The sequence below is a fragment of the Pleurodeles waltl genome, chromosome 8, assembly GCF_031143425.1.
Source record: "Pleurodeles waltl isolate 20211129_DDA chromosome 8, aPleWal1.hap1.20221129, whole genome shotgun sequence".
NCBI classification, from domain to species: domain Eukaryota; kingdom Metazoa; phylum Chordata; class Amphibia; order Caudata; family Salamandridae; genus Pleurodeles; species Pleurodeles waltl.
The window spans coordinates 1483396784-1483417210 of NC_090447.1; the positions used below are offsets into that span (position 1 = coordinate 1483396784).

The window sequence follows — 20427 nt, forward strand, 5'->3', positions numbered from 1 at the left end:
CCTAAACACACCCTTAAATTTAGTATTTAAGGGCTCCCCAGAACCTAGGAACTCAGATTCCTGCAACCTAAGAAGAAGAGGACTGCTAAGCTGAAAAACCCTGCAGAGAAGACAGAGACACCAACTGCTTTGGCCCCAGCTCTACCGGCCTGTCTCCCCACTTCTAAAGACACTGCTCCAGCGACGCTTTCCACAGGGACCAGCGACCTCTGAAGCCTCAGAGGACTGCCCTGCATCTAGAAGGACCAAGAACTCCCGAGGACAGCGGCCCTGTTCACCAAAGAGTGCAACTTTGAAACAAAGAAGCAACTTTGAAACAACTTGCGTTTCCCGCCGGAAGCGTGAGACTTGACACTCTGCACCCGACGCCCCCGGCTCGACTTGTGGAGAACAATCACTTCAGGGAGGACTCCCCGGCGACTGCGAGACCGTGAGTAGCCAGAGTTGCCCCCTCTGATCCCCCACAGCGACGCCTGCAGAGGGAATCCTGAGGCTCCCCCTGACTGCGACTGCCTGCTTCCAAGATCCGACGCCTGGTAAAGACTCTGCACCCGCAGCCCCCAGGGTCTGAAGGATCCGACCTCCAGTGCAGGAGCGGCCCCCAGGTGGCCCTCTCCCTTGCCCAGGTGGTGGCTACCCCGAGGAGCCCCCCCCCCCTTGCCTGCCTGCCTGCATCGCTGAAGAGACCCCTTGGTCTCCCATTGAAACCTATTGAAAACCCGACGCGTGTTTGCACACTGCACCCGGCCGCCCCCGTGCTGCTGAGGGTGTACTTTCTGTGTGGACTTGTGTCCCCCTCCCCCCGGTGCCCTACAAAACCCCCCTGGTCTGCCCTCCGAAGACGCGGGTACTTACCTGCTGGCAGACTGGAACCGGGGCACTCCCTTCTCCATTGAAGCCTATGCGTTTTGGGCACCACTTTGACCTCTGCACCTGACCGGCCCTGAGCTACTGGTGTGGTAACTTTGGGGTTGCTCTGAACCCCCAATGGTGGGCTACCTTGGACCCAAACTTGAACCCCGTAGGTGGTTTACTTACCTGCAAAAACTAACAAACTCTTACTCCTCCCAGGAACTGTTGAAAATTGCACTGTCTAGTTTTAAAATAGCTATATGTCATTTATGTGAAAACTGTATATGCTATTTTGCTAATTCAAAGTTCCTAAAGTACCTACCTGCAATACCTTTCATTTGAAGTATTACATGTAAATCTTGAACCTGTGGTTCTTAAAATAAACTAAGAAAATATATTTTTCTATACAAAAACCTATTGGCCTGGAATTGTCTGAGTGTGTGTTCCTCATTTATTGCTTGTGTATGTACAGCAAATGCTTAACACTACTCCTTTGATAAGCCTACTGCTCGACCACACTACCACAAAATAGAGCATTAGTATTATCTCTTTGTGCCACTATCTTACCTCTAAGGGGAACCCTTGGACTCTGTGCATACTATTCCTTACTTTGAAATAGTGCATACAGAGCCAACCTCCTACACCTGCTAATTGAAATACATGTTGGTATTTTGTTAGTAGAGAGTCGATGTTGAACTATACTCAACCATATGTTGAACAAACAAGATTAACTTCTTATAATAAATTATTTGGATTAGCTAAACAGTTGATTCACGGAATTTATAAGTAATTTTTGTTCACGCAAAAAAAAAAACATTTTGGCCGGAGATACTTTTTCCAGACAATTTCAATGTGCGTTAAAAGTAATACAAAAAATCCGCTATCTAAACTTTGTGTATATCTTTTTACAAAAACCAAAAAGTAGATAATGACCCACAGCAGAAAACATGAATTGAAAGCAGAAGTTGGACCACTGGTCCTGCCACCGAAGTGGACAATGTTTTAGGTGCATGTATGCTAACAGCACACCATCCCTCACAGCGAAGAGAGCCAATGGCTGAAGTGGGCTGACCGCTTAAATGCTGTGGTTGGCAGAAGCAGAATGTGAATGACACTTAAACTTACCAGTGCATGAAGAGGGATAAATATTTGCTGCTCAGCAGAGACCGAAATACATTTGTACCGCACACAGGGATCATCTGTTTTAGCATACTCCATCAGGAGTGGAGGATACTGGGTAAGGTTGAAAGTCCGAAGCAGTACTCCTGGTCTATGGTATTTTGGACAGAGTGAAGATACTGTTTGGGTTTCAATTGAGCACCATAGGTAGCCAGATGTAAAGTCCTCATGCGCAAAATGAGCCAGTCTAGCGTGTACATTAGTTGGTATGGTTCATAGCTGTACATTTCACATTTCATGTGGAAGAGGAAAGTTCACCGCTTGAATAATTTATATTTAGAATTAAGCTCAGAAACGGCATCACTGAAAGTTCAATTACTGATTTGCAAATTATTTAAATTTCAATTTAAGTGATTTATAATTAGCACTGTGCAGTAACTAATTACACTGTTTTCAGCTTTCTAAATCAGTATTAGAACTGCCACTTTTCTCTAAATTACCTTCAAATTGAGTTATTTGCAGCATATAGAAACTCATGAAATGTAGCTTTTAGTGCTTGGCCATAAGTAATACAGCATGGCTCTTTATTGGGCTCCATGAACCTTTCATCGATTCACCGGATGACCAGCCCACTTTGATTTCAAGGAATAGTATTTTCACACATGGCGGGTGTCTATAGGAGTTGGTGTTGTGTGATAAAACCTGTATTGGTCACAATTGTTTTTCTGATCTAGACATTTTAGGTCCACGCTAACCTGTCAATTGTAGCACATTTTAAATGTGAAATTTATACTGAAAGAAAGGAAAAATATTGATATTTCTAGTGTTAAATCCATCGCCACTGACAATAAATACCTGGTTCCCGTTCTATCGCTGATTTGTGTTTTTTTTTTTATCTGCTTAAATACAAAAGCTCAAAAGGTCCATGGGCGGCTCAAACAAGCATGTGACCTCCATTTTGGACTTCCCGGTTCTGCAGTGACCCCCATTTTCAGGCATGTCTCTTGGGGTTGATTTGCGCCACTTAAGTGTTCAGGGAGTTGTAAAATCAATCTAAAGCTCCGGTCCCAGAGGGATGGCTGCCCAAAGAGTCCACACTGTGTCTTGGTCCCCATTAGAGTCGAAGACAGAAGGCATTGAGTGGCCAAAACTCATTATACCATTACATTTAGAACCCATGTGTAATGGTAGTGGTGGTTCATGGAAGGCATTATAAAATGCAGGTTCTAATCGCATACAGCCATGATAAATCCCATTTGGGCTAAACACGTTCCCATGTGAGTTAAAATGAAAGTGTCATTGAATTTATGGAGTGCGGTGCCTACAGTCCGCTTATTTGACAATTACAAGTTTTCATGAAAAGCGAAGGGAATGCACTGAAAAATGTGAAAGGGGGAACATGTGCAGTCCAGAGGCTAAAACAGCTTCCTTGCTGTCAAACTCCAAATAAGCCAAGACCAGGCACAGCTATGTACCTCACGAAAATGAGTTTGAAATGCTTCTATCGCAGTTAGAGCAAACTTAGAATTTGTGATGAGCTTGAGAAAGAACTGAACCGAGGAAGCTCCTTCTAAGCCTCTTTCTTACTCTGGCATTAAAACCCGCTCTCTGTTTTCTGATTGGGCAGGAATGACTGACGCCGTCCTCTACTGTTCCCTGCATGACCCCGTCACTGCTGTCCCGGGCGGCTACAACACCAACAAGGTAAGTAGAACAGCGGGGGTGGGGCGATCAGGGATGGTGTGAAGTCCACGCTTCATCCTGTGGACCCTTCACGTGAAGGGAAGAGCCGGGGACTCTGCTTCCCAAAGTGGTGAAGCGATCTCAGCTAGACTTCGAGCTCCAGTCTATGACGGACACTTGTTGGGAAGCCTCTGGTGACATCATGAGGCCATGTGTAAACTCCTGTTTCTAATAGTCACCGTTGAATGGAGAATGGAAGATAGGCTTTTGAGATGGTTCTGGGTCACATGTAGTACATAGTTTTCACTTGGCAGGGCGAGGATCCTGTGAACCCTGTTTCCGATACCTAGATCTTGATGTTCAGATAGAAAGTCCTACTCTGTCTCTATGACAAAACTCTGTCTCTGTCGCAAGCAACACTGTCCTTATTGCAGGCCGTGCTCTTCCTCTGGCAAGCACTACTCTGTCCCCTGACCAACCTTCCTCGGTATCTATCACAGGTAGCACTGTCCTTATTGGAGGCCGTGCTCTTCCTCTGGCAAGCACAACTCTGTCCCCTGACCAACCTTCCTCGGTATCTATCACAGGTAGCACTGTCCTTATTGCAAGCCGTGCTCTCTTCCTCTGGCCAGCACTACTCTGTCCCTATGACCAACCTTCCTCTGTATCTATTGCAAGCAACACCGTCCTTATTGCAAGCCGTGCTCTCTTCCTCTGGCAAGCACTACTCTGTCCCTATGACAAGCCTTACTCTGTATCTATCGCAAGCGGCACTGTCCTTATTGGAGGCCGTGCTCTTCCTCTGGCAAGCACAACTCTGTCCCATGACCAACCTTCCTCTGTATCTATCACAAGCAGCACTGTCCTTATTGCCAGCTGTGCTCTCTTCCTCTGGCAAGCACTACTCTGTCCCTATGACAAGCCTTACTCTGTATCTATCGCAAGCGGCACTGTCCTTATTGCCAGCTGTGCTCTCTTCCTGTGGCAAGCACTGCTCTGTCCCTGCGACAAGCCTTAATCTGTAACTATCGCAAGCAGCACTGTCCTTATTGCAAGCCGTGCTCCCTTCCTGTGGCAAGCACTACTCTGTCCCTGCGACAAGCCTTAATCTGTATCTATCGTAAGTAGCACTGTCCTTATTACAAGCCGTGCTCTCTTCCTGTGGCAAGCACTGCTCTGTCCCTATGACAAGCCTTACTCTGTATCTATCGTAAGTAGCACTGTCCTTATTACAAGCCGTGCTCTCTTCCTGTGGCAAGCACTGCTCTGTCCCTATGACAAGCCTTACTCTGTATCTATCGCAAGCGGCACTGTCCTTATTGCAAGCCGTGCTCTCTTCCTGTGGCAAGCACTGCTCTGTCCCTATGACAAGCCTTACTCTGTATCTATGGCAAGCGGCACTGTCCTTATTGCCAGCTGTGCTCTCTTCCTGTGGCAAGCACTGCTCTGTCCCTATGACAAGCCTTACTCTGTATCTATCGCAAGTAGCACTGTCCTTATTACAAGCCGTGCTCTTCCTCTGGCAAGCACTACTCTGTCCCCTGACCAACCTTCCTCGGTATCTATCACAGGTAGCACTGTCCTTATTGCAAGCCGTGCTCCCTTCCTGTGGCAAGCGCTGCTCTGTCCCTGCGACAAGCCTTACACTGTATCTATCGCAAGCAGCACTGTCCTTATTGCAAGCCGTGCTCTCTTCCTGTGGCAAGCACTACTCTGTCCCCTGACCAACCTTCCTCTGTATCTATCGCAAGCGGCACTGTCCTTATTACAAGCCGTGCTCTCTTCCTCTGGCAAGCACTACTCTGTCCCTATGACAAGCCTTACTCTGTATCTATCGCAAGCGGCACTGTCCTTATTGGAGGCCGTGCTCTTCCTCTGGCAAGCACAACTCTGTCCCATGACCAACCTTCCTCTGTATCTATCACAAGCAGCACTGTCCTTATTGCCAGCTGTGCTCTCTTCCTCTGGCAAGCACTACTCTGTCCCTATGACAAGCCTTACTCTGTATCTATCGCAAGCGGCACTGTCCTTATTGCCAGCTGTGCTCTCTTCCTGTGGCAAGCACTGCTCTGTCCCTGCGACAAGCCTTAATCTGTAACTATCGCAAGCAGCACTGTCCTTATTGCAAGCCGTGCTCCCTTCCTGTGGCAAGCACTACTCTGTCCCTGCGACAAGCCTTAATCTGTATCTATCGTAAGTAGCACTGTCCTTATTACAAGCCGTGCTCTCTTCCTGTGGCAAGCACTGCTCTGTCCCTATGACAAGCCTTACTCTGTATCTATCGTAAGTAGCACTGTCCTTATTACAAGCCGTGCTCTCTTCCTGTGGCAAGCACTGCTCTGTCCCTATGACAAGCCTTACTCTGTATCTATCGCAAGCGGCACTGTCCTTATTGCAAGCCGTGCTCTCTTCCTGTGGCAAGCACTGCTCTGTCCCTATGACAAGCCTTACTCTGTATCTATGGCAAGCGGCACTGTCCTTATTGCCAGCCGTGCTCTCTTCCTGTGGCAAGCACTGCTCTGTCCCTATGACAAGCCTTACTCTGTATCTATCGCAAGCGGCACTGTCCTTATTGCCAGCTGTGCTCTCTTCCTGTGGCAAGCACTGCTCTGTCCCTATGACAAGCCTTACTCTGTATCTATCGCAAGTAGCACTGTCCTTATTACAAGCCGTGCTCTTCCTCTGGCAAGCACTACTCTGTCCCCTGACCAACCTTCCTCGGTATCTATCACAGGTAGCACTGTCCTTATTGCAAGCCGTGCTCCCTTCCTGTGGCAAGCGCTGCTCTGTCCCTGCGACAAGCCTTACACTGTATCTATCGCAAGCAGCACTGTCCTTATTGCAAGCCGTGCTCTCTTCCTGTGGCAAGCACTACTCTGTCCCCTGACCAACCTTCCTCTGTATCTATCGCAAGCGGCACTGTCCTTATTACAAGCCGTGCTCTCTTCCTGTGGCAAGCACTACTCTGTCCCTGCGACAAGCCTTCCTCTGTATCTATCGCAAGCGGCACTGTCCTTATTGCAAGCCGTGCTCCCTTCCTGTGGCGAGCGCTACTCTGTCCCTGCGACAAGCCTTACTCTGTCTCTATCGCAAGCAGCACTGTCCTTATTGCAAGCCGTGCTCTCTTCCTGTGGCGAGCGCTGCTCTGTCCCCTGACCAACCTTCCTCTGTATCTATCGCAAGCAGCACTGTCCTTATTGCAAGCCGTGCTCTCTTCCTGTGGCGAGCGCTGCTCTGTCCCCTGACCAACCTTCCTCTGTATCTATCGCAAGCAGCACTGTCCTTATTGCAAGCCGTGCTCTCTTCCTGTGGCGAGCGCTGCTCTGTCCCTGCGACAAGCCTTCCTCTCTCTCTATCGCAAGCAGCACTGTCCTTATTGCAAGCCGTGCTCTCTTCCTGTGGCGAGCGCTGCTCTGTTCCTGCGACAAGCCTTCCTCTCTCTCTATCGCAAGCAGCACTGTCCTTATTGCAAGCCGTGCTCTCTTCCTGTGGCGAGCGCTGCTCTGTCCCTGCGACAAGCCTTCCTCTCTCTCTATCGCAAGCAGCACTGTCCTTATTGCAAGCCGTGCTCTCTTCCTGTGGCGAGCGCTGCTCTGTCCCTGCGACAAGCCTTCCTCTCTCTCTATCGCAAGCAGCACTGTCCTTATTGCAAGCCGTGCTCTCTTCCTGTGGCGAGCGCTGCTCTGTCCCTGCGACAAGCCTTCCTCTCTCTCTATCGCAAGCAGCACTGTCCTTATTGCAAGCCGTGCTCTCTTCCTGTGGCGAGCGCTGCTCTGTCCCTGCGACAAGCCTTCCTCTCTCTCTATCGCAAGCAGCACTGTCCTTATTTCAAGCCGTGCTCTCTTCCTGTGGCGAGCGCTGCTCTGTCCCTGCGACAAGCCTTCCTCTCTCTCTATCGCAAGCAGCACTGTCCTTATTTCAAGCCGTGCTCTCTTCCTGTGGCGAGCGCTGCTCTGTCCCTGCGACAAGCCTTCCTCTCTCTCTAATCGCAAGCAGCACTGTCCTTATTTCAAGCCGTGCTCTCTTCCTGTGGCAAGCACTACTCTGTCCCTGAGACAAGCCTTACTCTGTTTCTACAAGCACTACTCTGTCCCTGCGACAAGCCTTAATCTGTATCTATCGCAAGCAGCACTGTCCTTATTGCAAGCCGTGCTCTCTTCCTGTGGCAAGCACTGCTCTGTCCCTATGACAAGCCTTACTCTGTATCTATTGCAAGCAGCACTGTCCTTATTGCAAGCCGTGCTCTCTTCCTGTGGCAAGCACTGCTCTGTCCCTATGACAAGCCTTACTCTGTATCTATTGCAAGCAGCACTGTCCTTATTACAGGCCGTGCTCCCTTCCTGTGGCAAGCACTACTCTGTCCCTGCGACAAGCCTTACTCTGTCTCTATCGCAAGTAGCACTGTCCTTATTGCAAGCCGTGCTCCCTTCCTGTGGCAAGCGCTACTCTGTCCCTGCGACAAGCCTTACTCTGTCTCTATCGCAAGTAGCACTGTCCTTATTGCCACAATCCTTACTCTGTATCTATTGCAAGCAGCACTGTCCTTATTGCAAGCCGTGCTCCCTTCCAGTGGCAAGCACTACTCTGTCCCTGCGACAAGCCTTACTCTGTATCTATCGCAAGTAGCACTGTCCTTATTGTTGGAAAGTAGCCTCTTTCTAGCTTGGTTACCCCAACTTTTGGCCTGTTCGTCAGTGTGTTTGACTGTGTCTACTGGGATCCTGCTAATCAGGACCTCAGTAGTTATACTCTCTCCCTTAAATTTGGTTGTAGGATACTGTTAACACAGTATTTCATCCACAATTGGCATACTGGTGCCCCCTTATAAGTCCCTAGTATATGGTACCTAGGTACCCCAGGGCATTGGGTTTCCAGGGGGATCGCTATGGGCTGCAGCATATATTTTGCCACCCAATAGGGAGCCATGCAAAGGCTTCTGCAGGACTGCCATTGCAGACTGCGTGAAAAGGTGCAAGCACCCTTTCACTGCATTGTACACTGCATCAGGTCACTTATAAGTCAGCCCTATAGCAGGCAGTCCAGCCCTGACGGTAGGTTGCAAAGTACCTGGGTGTGAGGGCACCCCTGCAGTAGCAAAGGTGCCCCCACGACCTCCAGGACCATTTCCCCAGACTTCGTGACTGCGGGGATGCCATTTTACGTGTGTACTGGACATAAGTCATTACCTATGTCCAGCTACATAATTGTAACTCCGAACATAGGCATGTTTGGTATGAAACATGTAGGAATCATACCCCTATGCTTTTGCAAGCTTTGGTTGTATGATCCCAGGCACTCTAGGGGGCTCCTTAGAGGACCCCCAGTACTGCCATTACTGCCTTGTGAGGTTTTCCAGGCAGCCCCAGCTGCTGCCTCCTCACAGGCAGGTTTCTGCCCTCCTGTTGCTTGAAAATCTCGAGCCCGGGAAGGCAGAACAGAGGATTTCCTTTTGGAGAGGGGTGTTACACCCTCTCCCTTTGGAAATAGGTGTTAAAGACATGGGAGGGGTAGCCTTCCCAAGCCACTGGAAATGCTTTGAAGGGCACATTTGGTGCCCTCCTTGCATAATCCAGTGTACAACGGTCCAGGGACCCCCAGTCCCTTCTCTGGCACAAAACTGGACAAAGGAAAGGGGAGTGACTACTCCCATGTCCATCACCACCCCAGGGGTGGTACTCAGAGCTCCTCATGAGGGTCCCTGGGATTTGCCATCTTGGATTCAAGGTTGGCAGGGAACTCTCAGAGCATCTGAGTGGTCAGTGCCAGTAGGTGACGTCAGAGCCCTCCCCTGATAGCTGCTTACCTGGTTAGGTGATCAATCCCCTTTTCAGGGCTATTTAGGTTCTCTCTTTTGGGTGGTTCTGCAGATTCGGATTGCAAGACTCCAGCATGAATCCTCTGCATCCTCCACTTCGCCTTCTCACTGAATTAACTGCATCTGGACCCTCCAGGAACTGTACAAACTGGAACAAAGAAGTAAGACGCCTTCTGCAACATTGTATCTTCAGCTCCCGCCAGCAACTGCAACTGTTTCCCGGTCGTGCATCCTCTGAGGACAGCCCGTATTCAGCCTGCACCAGAAGAGCGAAGGAATCTTCCTTGGGGTGAAGGAGTCATTCCCCTGCTTCTGCAGGCACCTAATGCAACGACGACCGGCTGCGTGGATCCTTTCTCCTGCTGAGCTGCGTGGATCCTGCATCACAGGTGGTGGACTGAAGTGGTCCTGACGTCCTACTGTCCAACTTTGGTGGAGGTAACAGTTTGCCTCCCCACGCAAGGCATTACCCCCATGCACCGCGCGTTTTGCAGTTGCCAAGACTTGTTGGCATCCATCCACAAAGTTCTTCATGTGTCTTGCAGCTCCAGGCCCCCAGCACTCTATCCTGCGACGCTCAGCTTCCGGAGTGGATCTTTGGCGATGTGGGATTCTTTGTCTTAGTGCTGCATGGGCCTCTTTTGCACCTTCCTTGTCCCCGTGCTGTGGGACTCCTGTATGCGCTGCCTGGTCTTCTGTGGGCTCCCTGAGTTTCTGAGAGCCCACTCTGACTTCCCCTCTTGGGTAGAGCCCACCTGGTCCTTCCTGGTCCCGGGAAGCGACATTTTCTGCTAACCACGAGTTTTGCATGTGTCAGGGCTTGTTGGCGGACTCCAGCGACGCATACCAAACTGCAATCATCCATTCGGAGTGGGACATCATTTGCACCAACCAGGAACCGGACTCTGTCTTCTTGAGTGCAATACTGACTGTTCTTCACCGATGGTTCTTCTTTTGCACCTCCATGCGGATTAGCAAGGGCTCCAGTTCTCCCTGGACTCTTCTGTGCTTCTTGGACTTGGTCTCCTTCTTTCACAGGTCCTGAGGTCCACTGTTGGTGTCTTGCAGTCTCTTCTGGTTCTTTGCATAATCTTCCCTTTTGTTTCTGTGTGTGTTCTGGGAAAGTTACTGTGATTTACTCCTGCTTTTTTGGTCACTGGGGTGGGTTCTAGTACTTACCTTTGGGGTTTCCTAGTACTCCCAGCTTCCCTCTACACACTACACTTGCTTAGGTGGGAAACAGACATTCACATTCCACTTTCTTAGCATATGGTTTGTGTTCCCCCAGGGCCTATTTCTAACTATTGTGATTTTCACTAATTGCACTGTTTTCTAACTGTTTTTTATGCCTATTTCTGCATATTAGTGTATATGATTTGTGTATTACTTACCCCCTAAGGGAGTATAGTCTCTAGGGTATTTTTGGTATTTGTGTCACCAAAATAAAGTACCTTTATTTTTGTAACACTGAGTATTTTCTTTCATATGTGTGAGTACTTTGCGACTACAGTGGTATTGCAAGAGCGTTGTATGTCTCCTAGATAAGCCTTGGCTGCTCATCCACAGCTACCCCTAGAGAGCCTGGCTTCTAGACGCTGCCTAAATTTCACTAATAAGGGATAACTGGACCTGGTATGAGGTGTAAGTACCTTAGGTACCTACTACAAACCAGGCCAGCGTCCTACATTGGTGGTGCAGCGGTGGGATAAGTACTTGCAATTGCCTTATCACTGTGTCACCTGGTGTTTTCCACAGGAAAGACTACTCTATACTTAGAGATATACATTATACCTAGTACAGGAATGTAGTCTCTACCTTTCTTTCTGTGAGACTAGTGGTTAAGTAGGTTAAGTTCACCCTACACCACCCTAACACACATACCATATCTACTGCTGGACCTAGCTCTGAGATCATGAGCACGCCCTATGAGGGCATAACCTTCAAGGAATTTAAAGGGCTTTGTTCGGACCGGAAATTAGACATGGGGAAGAATCCCAATAAGATTTTCCTTTTGAGCCTCCTTCTTCAGGATGACCAGGAGCAAGCTGGTAGCCAGGAGGAGGAAGAAGATTCTACACTCACTAAATTAGAGAATAATCCTCCAGGTTCAGGGGAGGGTTCTTCCAAAGATCTGGTACCTAGTAAACCAACTAGTGTAGCTGGTAGTGGGAGGGGAAGTCACTCAGGTAGGGCTCCTTTTACACCAAGAGGACAGGTAGCTAGGGTCACAAAGACTAGGGAAAGATCCACCTCTGCTCATTCCCACATCACATTAGTATCTGAGTGGGGTCACACTGCACAACTCCAGGGGATGATTCTTTAGATAGAGACCTCAGAAAGCAGACTGGAGGAGGCCAGACTGAGGCTGCAGCAACAACAGCTAGTCCTAGATCGGGAGGCCTTGGCAGTGGATATGGAAAGGCAGTTTCCCCATGGTGGCAGCAGCAATAGTTTTAGGGATTATAGAGTCAGGGAGGACTCCATTGATTCCAGAAACTTACACAAAATTGTCCCCTCATACATGGGGGATGATACCTACAAGTGGTTTGCTGCACTTGAGAGGGCCTGTAAAGTTCAGAGGGTCCCTCAAAGGCAGTGGGCTGCTATTCTTTGATTGTCCTTCTCTGACAAGGGGAGGGATAGACTTCTCACTGTCAGAGAAGAGGATGCAGACAACTACAGTATTTCAAAAACAGCAATCTTGGAAGGTTTTGGTGTCACCACTGAACAGTATAAGATAAAGTTCAGGGAGACCAAAAAAGAGGCCTCACAGGATTGGGTTGACTTTGTGAACTGTTCTGTCAAAGCTTTAGAAGGCTGGTTACATGGCAGCAAAGTGTCAGGCTATGAGGGCTTGTACAATCTGTTACTGAGAGAGCATATTTTGAATAACTGTGTGCCTGACTTGTTGCACCAACACTTGGTAGACTCAGATCTGACCTCTCCCCAAGAATTGGGAAAGAAGACAGATAAATGGGTCAGAATGAGGGTGGGCAGAAAAGCTCATACAGGGGGGTGACCATGATAAGAAGAAAGATGGTGGTAAGCCTCAGGACAAGGGTGGGGACATAGACAAAAGTGAAGACTCCTCATCAGGCCCACAAAACTCTTCTTGGGGTGGGAATAAAACCTTTTCTTCTTCTTTTTCTGCCCACAGTAAAAAGCCTTGGTGCTATGTATGCAGAAATAAAGGCCAGGGGACAAATCCTGTCCAGGTAAAGCCCCTGAGCCTACCACCACTACCCACTGCACTTCCTTTCCTAGTGCCCCTAGTAGTAGTGGTAATAACTATGGTGGGACTACTGGCAATAGTCAGAATAAAGGTTTAGATGGGTTCACATTTGGGTCCATAATAGAAACTGGGGTAGGTATAGAAACCCCCCAGACAGTTTCTCTCACACCTGGTGGCACTGGCCTTTTCACCCTAGCTGCTTGTCCCCTTAATATGGATAAGTACAAGCAGCAAATACTAATAAATGGTGTTGAGACCCAGACCTACAGGGACACACGTGCCAGCATCACTATAGTGACTGAAAGCTTAGTGTCACCTGCACAACACCTACTTGGTCAGAAGTATTAAGTCACTGATACTAACAACTCCACTCAGTCTCTCCCCTTAGCTGTAGTGCAACTTAGTTGGGGTGAAGTTACTGGCCCTAAACAGGTGGTAGTATCACCTAGCTTACATGTAGATTGTCTCTTAGGAAATGACCTAGAGGCCTCAGGTTGGGCTGAGGTAGAGTTTCATACCCATGCATCCATGCTGGGTATTCCCAAAGATTTGTTTTCTTTAATCTCAGGAGAGATTATGAAGCAGAAAAGGGAAGGATCCCTGAAGCCTGAAAGAATGGCCCAGGATACTCCTAAAAACACAGGCATGCAGGATAACTAAGTATCCCCTGCCCACCCTTCCACTAAGGATATCATTTCTCTGATGGGGGATACCACCCCTAGGGTGGGGCCTGTATCAAAGAAGTCAAAAGCTACCACAGTTGTACTGCCATAGGTAAAAGTACCTCTCTGTGAGAAACCTAAGACAGAAAATCAACCCTGTCCTGTCTTGGAAAACTAGGAGCAACCCTCAAGCCCTCCCAGAAAAACTAAAGCGCAGCACCTCTGCACTACCTCTAGAGTTGTCTCTCCAAGTGTCTCCACCTGCGCAATTAGTGAGGTCCCCCGTCTCCTAATGAGCGGTGGGTTTGCCTGCCCGAGCCTGTCCTGGCGCTTCTCTCATGCTCTGTGCACAGCAAGAGAGCAGTGTCTGGATTGGCTGAAGAGAGACGGTTAATAGGCCTCTGATGCGGTGGTGTGCACATGAGACAGCGCGGGGGTGGGAGGCTCCTGGCCATGCTCCGCGGACAATAACTGTGTGGCTTTATTATGAACCTGTGCAGTTACTAGCCATTTCTGCCCTTGCTGCTCAGCCTGTCCCTCGGTCTCCCCTCTTCATGTGCTTTGCTGGCCGCATTACACACACACAAGTGAGTAGTGGAGAGACGAGTGAGACCACACCTGCCCTCGAGCCCCTGTATTTGATTTGCTGTCTGACTCGGTGACTCTAAGCCTTGGTGATCACATGGATCTCAGCGCAGATCACCTTTTGTCTGGAGTAGAGTGGGACATCTAGATGCATCCTCTCTGAACTGGTCAATAGTATGGACTGCTAAGGTGGTCACTGCAGTGTAAAACTAAATAGTAGTATAAGGAGGTGACAAAATGAGCCTTTCTAGCTGAAGCCCTCATTCTGTGGCTGTGTTGCACAAGCACGTGGCACTGCCCAGGTTTTACCCATCATCAACGCCGGGTGTAGCAGCAAGCACCTCAGACCTGGGGCCCGTGTGCCCTTCCAGTAGCCTGCTTCCTTCATTATTTCTGTGTGTATTTACTTGATTAGTTCTGCATCGTGATGGTTTTAGGCCTCCTTTTGTTTCTGACCTTTCCTCCCTCCCATCAGGAGTTGGCGTTTCTGCACGCGCTGCTGGGTGTTTCCACCTCACCAGTAAGTCCCTCCCCTCGGAGTGGAGCGGGCACTGGGAGATGGCAAAGCGTGGCTGGTGTCGTGGCCTCTGCTCTCAGGCACCAGTGCCACATAATGATAACCATCCGTAGTGCGGTAACAAGGAGCCCGAGGGCCAGAGCCGAGTCCAGGACCTTACTCCAGACAGATCACTACTCCATTTCTGCGAACCAGGAGAGGGAGTAGGGAGAGAGGGAGAGAAATGAGAAGGGAGGGAAAGAGAAGAAGGACGAGAAGCGAGAGATGGGGAGAGAAGGAGGGGGTGAGGAAACAGAAGAAGATAAGGAGGAGAGGGGGGGCTAGGGAAGAGAGGGAGAAAGTAGAGGAGGAGAGAGAAGACAGGACAAATGAGAAGGGGCGGGGCATAGAGAGAACAATGAGGATAGGATGGGAGCAGAGGGACAATTTGAATTTAGGCGCTACACTAACTGTTGAACAATTTTAATTCAGTAAGATATAGTTTGTTTCACTAATTTAAGTATATATTTTCACAATTGCTCTATAATCCTTCTTGCTTTTTCAGATTTGCTAGAAAATGCAGCGTTTGCCCACTTCTTTTTCAGAAATTTCCAAAACTTTCATGCCCCACCTCTTTCAAATGTCATCAGCCGCCACTGACTGCTCCCAGACAGACATAGCGCTGTGAAGCTTGCTGTTTGATTTGTTCCTTGGCTGACAGTAGCTTGTGTTCTTTCCCGCTTCCCCTGGCAGACGGTGTCCGTCTGGGGCGGAGGTGGGCGCCTGGAGCTGTCCGTGCCGAAGTTCATGACCATTCAGCAGGCCCTGCAGGCCGACTGGTTCCAGTGCCTGTCGGACGGGGAGCTGGTGCCCGGGGGCAACTCCAAGAAGAGGGTCAAGAAGTCTGTGGACCGCTCGCTGGCCTTTCTGGACCAATGCCTCACGCTGCAGCAGGAATCCGAGGTAAGCGCAGTCAAACACTGGGGCAAGGCCTCACAGCGCTGTCCTTATGTGCAGCGCTGACCTCTAGAAGTGAGTTTGAGGGGAGCACACACTGGGCCACAGATAAAACCGGTGGGCTATAAAATGTTTCAGTCAGACTTGTATGCAAGTACATCTATAATCTATATTTACAACTATATACATATATACATACACTTACAGACAATGTCACATTTAAACATTTTTAAGAAAACAACACTTCTTTGAAGTGAAAAGTAGAAGGATGAATTATTGTGCATGGCAAGGAACATTGTTTGTTCATGTGTCGTCACCTGGCACATTTAGCAGCTTTGTTGTGGGGGCACAAAAAGCCAGATGACAAATAGTTTACTTCCTCTCCTTGCCATCTCTCTTTCGATCCAGGCTAGATCTCTCCTTCTGCCCCTCACTCTGTTTTTCTCCCCCACCCCACCCCCCGCCTGCTGCAGAGGAGCTTGGGAAAGTGCCAGACACCAGGAGGAGCAGGCCTCTGCGTTCCCAATTGGCCTCCAGTGGCTCCCGCCCACTGGGGAAACGCCCAATAGAATAAAATGACTGCCGACCACCTGCGATTGATTGTTGGGGCCAAACCGGAGATCGCCAACCTTTCTGTAGCGAGAGCCGCTTGTAGACGAAGAGCACCATCCTGAGCAACTAATCTTATAAGAGTTGTCACAGTGACCACATCATATAAGATTATTTTAGTAGCCTTCATATTCAACAAGCTTTTGCAATGCAATGGGTCTTGCATTTGCTGAGTTAGAACTATTAGCGTTGTAAATTCCTAACTGGACTCTTCTTCCCACTTAAATTGAAAATGAAAAGTAAAACAGCTTACATAAGCGAGACGATTCAAAGCGTCATGGCCGGCATGAGCGCGAAGGAGAGACACAAAAAGTAGTTTGCTTGCAGTCAAATGTATCGGTAATTGTGCAATTATCCATGTAACGGGGCAGTCTGCAAGGCGGTAACAAACCGCCCCTAGGAGGGACAAACGTAAAGCATTTACAGATGATAACAACGGATTTTTGAAAGGCTAGCCCACGAACGAGTGAAAATGATGGGCATGCGGTGGGCGTAGTTAAATGCCCACAATTCTTACAACAGGTCAAATCGCTTGCGTGCTCGACCTAAAAATGTACTTCAACTGCCAAAATGTCACTGCTCGTATTTGCTTTGAAGGCCGTGCTTAAAACACTTGGGGACGTAAAGCCATTTACGCATTCTGTGAAGTACACATATGCAATGTTTCTAGTGTCCTGACAAGTCTTTTTAATGGGCAGTCGACACGCCATGTTTTAGCATTCTGCCTTGTAATAAATGACATTTGTGTTATTTCATTTCTGGCGGTTTATACTAATGGTATAGATTTTTTAAACCCACTCTGTATGCTAAACTGTCCATGGTGATACGATTCACCTCCATTTTGGCTCTAAGTACCATCCAACAATACACCACAGGTTGCTGAGATATATTTAGACTTTAGAAGAGTTGATTTTAGACGCATTACTATTTTGGTGTCCTTCGGTCTCTAAAATACATTTGAGATCTGAAGAAGTGTTTTGTGTTATTATTTTGACTGTGGATTTCCTTTACAAATGTAATACTACTAAAAGTATTAAGCAGAAGACATGCCTGCAGAAAAAGTACTTATTATGCAGACACGACTACCCAGGCCCCTGGAATTATACAGTCCTCTGAAGTTGTCCACAGTTATGGATTTGCTGCATTTGCCATACAATCCATCATCTGCTGCGCATTTTGCAGTTTTCGCAAAAAACAAAATACGCTTCTGGCTCAAACGGTTCACTATTTACTTAAAAAATACTTAATTTGATTCTGGGTAGGTAAAGACCATTTGCCATGGTTAACTGGTCACCTTTCAGTTGCTAATTGCTGTGTTCATGTATTAACCTGGTACCAACGAGTTACAACCATGCCCAAATAGTATAGAAAGTAGTTAAAACGACAAAACACGATAAAACACTGCCAGATATTGTGCTGCACGTTCTCCATAATTTACCAACTCTTGTAACATAAGTTTGTCAACTCTGCTGCTTATTTGGCCCTAAATTGCTGCATGCTTCCAGTGGCCCTGCCAATTACTACCATGGCCTTGGAGCGGTAGGACTTTACAGATGCCAGGGGGACGCGCAGCACTGCGGCCTTGCAGCACAGCCCACCCTCCAGATTCTTCCAATGAGGTGCTGACATTCCAGTGCTGCCCCTGAGCTGGCAAAGCGAGCAGAAGCTTACATTAACACACACTAGCAAAAGATGGTTGTATCTTAGGATAAGAAAGTCAAGAGTATCAAACTTCACGTAGATCGACTCCACAATCTCGACTACCAACGTATCGGGATAAGCATAGAAGAGCAAAGCACAATTTACTATTCTCAGTTCCATATGTACCTGCAATGAAGATCTGCTGGTAGTCGAGAATGGGGAGTCAATATTAGTTAGTTGATATTTCAACTTCATTTATCTGATTGAACGCTATAGGCTCAATCTACTTGCTGCAGCGTTTGTTACCATCGCAGAGTACTGGAATAATCAAAGGTGTAGATGAGTTGAGGTCATTACTTCGAGGCATGAGGATCACAATCACCGTCCTAGTTTGGGGACTAACATTTTCATTCATAAAACACAAATTATTTATGTGCGGGGCCAGATTACTTTGTAAATATGCATTTCTACAGCACAACATTAGAACAGGTAGAAACATACCACATGCACTGATCCAACGCGCAGGCATTCTCTAAGGAGAACCAGAGTTGGTTGAGAACATCATCTGCTGGGAGCGTGAGCCAGAGTCTCAGTGCAGCTACAGAGAGCGCTCTCCCTCCCAGCTTGTTTGAAAGGACTCTAGGACATCTGCCTAAACATCTGTCTCTGATCTCCGAGAACGCCCTGGTTACATCTAAATAGCTTCTGTGATAGAGCCAAGACATGAGAGTGGCGGTGGTAAACTCATGTTGCACATGCCTTTGTAGCCCTTGTGGTGGTTGGCCATCCAGAGTCCTGTCATCCAGTGACTGCAATGTCTAATCAGTAGGAACACAAAATGGAGGAGGGCACACTCTAGTATCAAAGCTCATCTAGAGCCGCTGTTACTAATGCAGGAGGAAGGACGGGAATATTCAGGTGTGCCTGGGCCTACAGTACATCCTTACACTGGCTGGGGGAATGAAATCTTGTTTGCAGTTGTCAATTTCTTCTCAGTATTTAGGGGTGATCTGATGCCTTCTCAATTATTTGAAACAAAAACCCAACCAAAAAAAATAAGTGTTGGAAAAGTTTAGTTAGAAACAAACAAAAAAACATTAAATTAAATTAATGAGGACGCTTGACAACCCTCCACTCCAGAGATGCTCTCAGGCAGGAGAACAAGCAGGACACTCGCTGGTATTGAATTGCAGCTAGCACGTCACAGGGTATGTGCTAAACCCATTTTGTGACAAAATGGGGTATTTTAAGACGAAGAATCTGATAAATTGACCAACATTTAAGCCTTCAATGCTGCTGGAAGTATGAAAAAAATACACGGATGAAGAAAAAAGAGCTGTGTTGGCGACACGAGGATGGTCTCACAGGAAACTTAAACCCACAACTCAAGGAACCTGAATTGAAAAACCAGGTCTGGCGTCTTAAGCTACATACCGGGGTTGTTTTGTGGTTTTAAAATAAGGCTGCATTGTTCGGATAACAGTTTATGTTGTGCTGTTTAAAGGAAGGATGGGTGGTTGGTACAGTAGTGTGTCATGTGCGTGAGAGAAGAAATAAGGAGACAAGGAAAACAGGCGGGAAGGGAGGGCAGTGAAACGGAGCGCGATCAATAAACCCCTCAAATGAAGAAACACGTAAAATAACCCCAATCTAATAGATCGGTGAACGGCAGCTATCGATGTGGCCGCAGGTTTGTGTTAAACCCTGCAGGATGAAGAATCCGCGGACAGGCCAAACACGGTTACCACGGCTTGCGACGAGAAATGAAAACACCGAGCAAAGAAATGCAGCTTTTCATTAGCCCGGAAGTGGAAGGTCGTGGCACAAACTTCACGCAGACACGCGAACAGTGTGGAAATCTGATGCCCCCATTTGTTTTCATTGCATTGGAACAAGAATAATTCGAATTCATATGTTCGAACACTGAGAAGCCTAAAATACCCAGGAGAAGCATTCAAGGGGTGTCCTCCGTCACGGTTAGCTTAATTAGGAGCAGGATTAATGCATCGTTTCCCGTAGGTGGTGTTAACTGATACTGGCTGACATCCCGGGTGTGGCTAGCTGTGCGCTGTGGCTAGCTGTGCGCTGTGGCTAGCTGTGCGCTGTGGCTTGCTGTGCGCTGTGGCTAGCTGTGCGCTGTGGCTTGCTGTGCGCTGTGGCTAGCTGTGAGCTGTGGCTTGCTGTGAGCTGTGGCTTGCTGTGAGCTGTGGCTTGCTGTGTGCTGTGGCTAGCTGTGCGCTGTGGCTTGCTGTGAGCTGTGGCTTGCTGTGAGCTGTGGCTTGCTGTGAGCTGTGGCTAGCTGTGCGCTGTGGCTAGCTGTGCGCTGTGGCTAGCTGTGAGCTGTGGCTTGCTGTGTGCTGTGGCTTTCCCATCCAATGTAGCCATCTCCTTTCCAGGGCTCCGCAGCGGCTCTTGAAGCCTGCCGTGCCAAAACGGTGCACACTCATTTTATTAACACTTACTGGTTATTGACAGGAGACAAGCGGGCTGATGCAGGGTCGGATGCTCGCGGATTCCGCGCGGACATCTGGGCGTGAGAAAGGCGGCTGCAGCCAGGGGCGCAGCTATCAATAGTGCAGGAAGGTGTGGGGGTGCCGAGACCGCGGTGCGTGACACTGCAGGCGTGGGGTTAACCAAGAACAATGTATTCATGCAACCAAACTACAATTTTGGATGCTGGATGCTCATGAATTCCAGGGGCACAGCTCCCAATAGTGCAGTAGGTGCAGTGGCACCAGGGCACAGGCGGTAATGGGGCAATGCAATTTTACCTTAC

General features: G+C 48.4%; 1 protein-coding gene across 2 annotated transcripts in view; it reads left to right on the forward strand.

Annotated features, from left to right (window-relative positions):
* Window positions 1-20427, forward strand: part of QTRT2 (queuine tRNA-ribosyltransferase accessory subunit 2) — a 184742-nt gene that overhangs the window by 73684 nt on the left and 90631 nt on the right. For both annotated transcript variants that reach the window (XM_069202683.1, XM_069202684.1), the window contains exons 4-5: window positions 3599-3675; window positions 15198-15407. In XM_069202683.1, the coding sequence (XP_069058784.1) occupies window positions 3599-3675; window positions 15198-15407 (287 nt within the window). The remainder of the gene's footprint in view (window positions 1-3598; window positions 3676-15197; window positions 15408-20427) is intronic.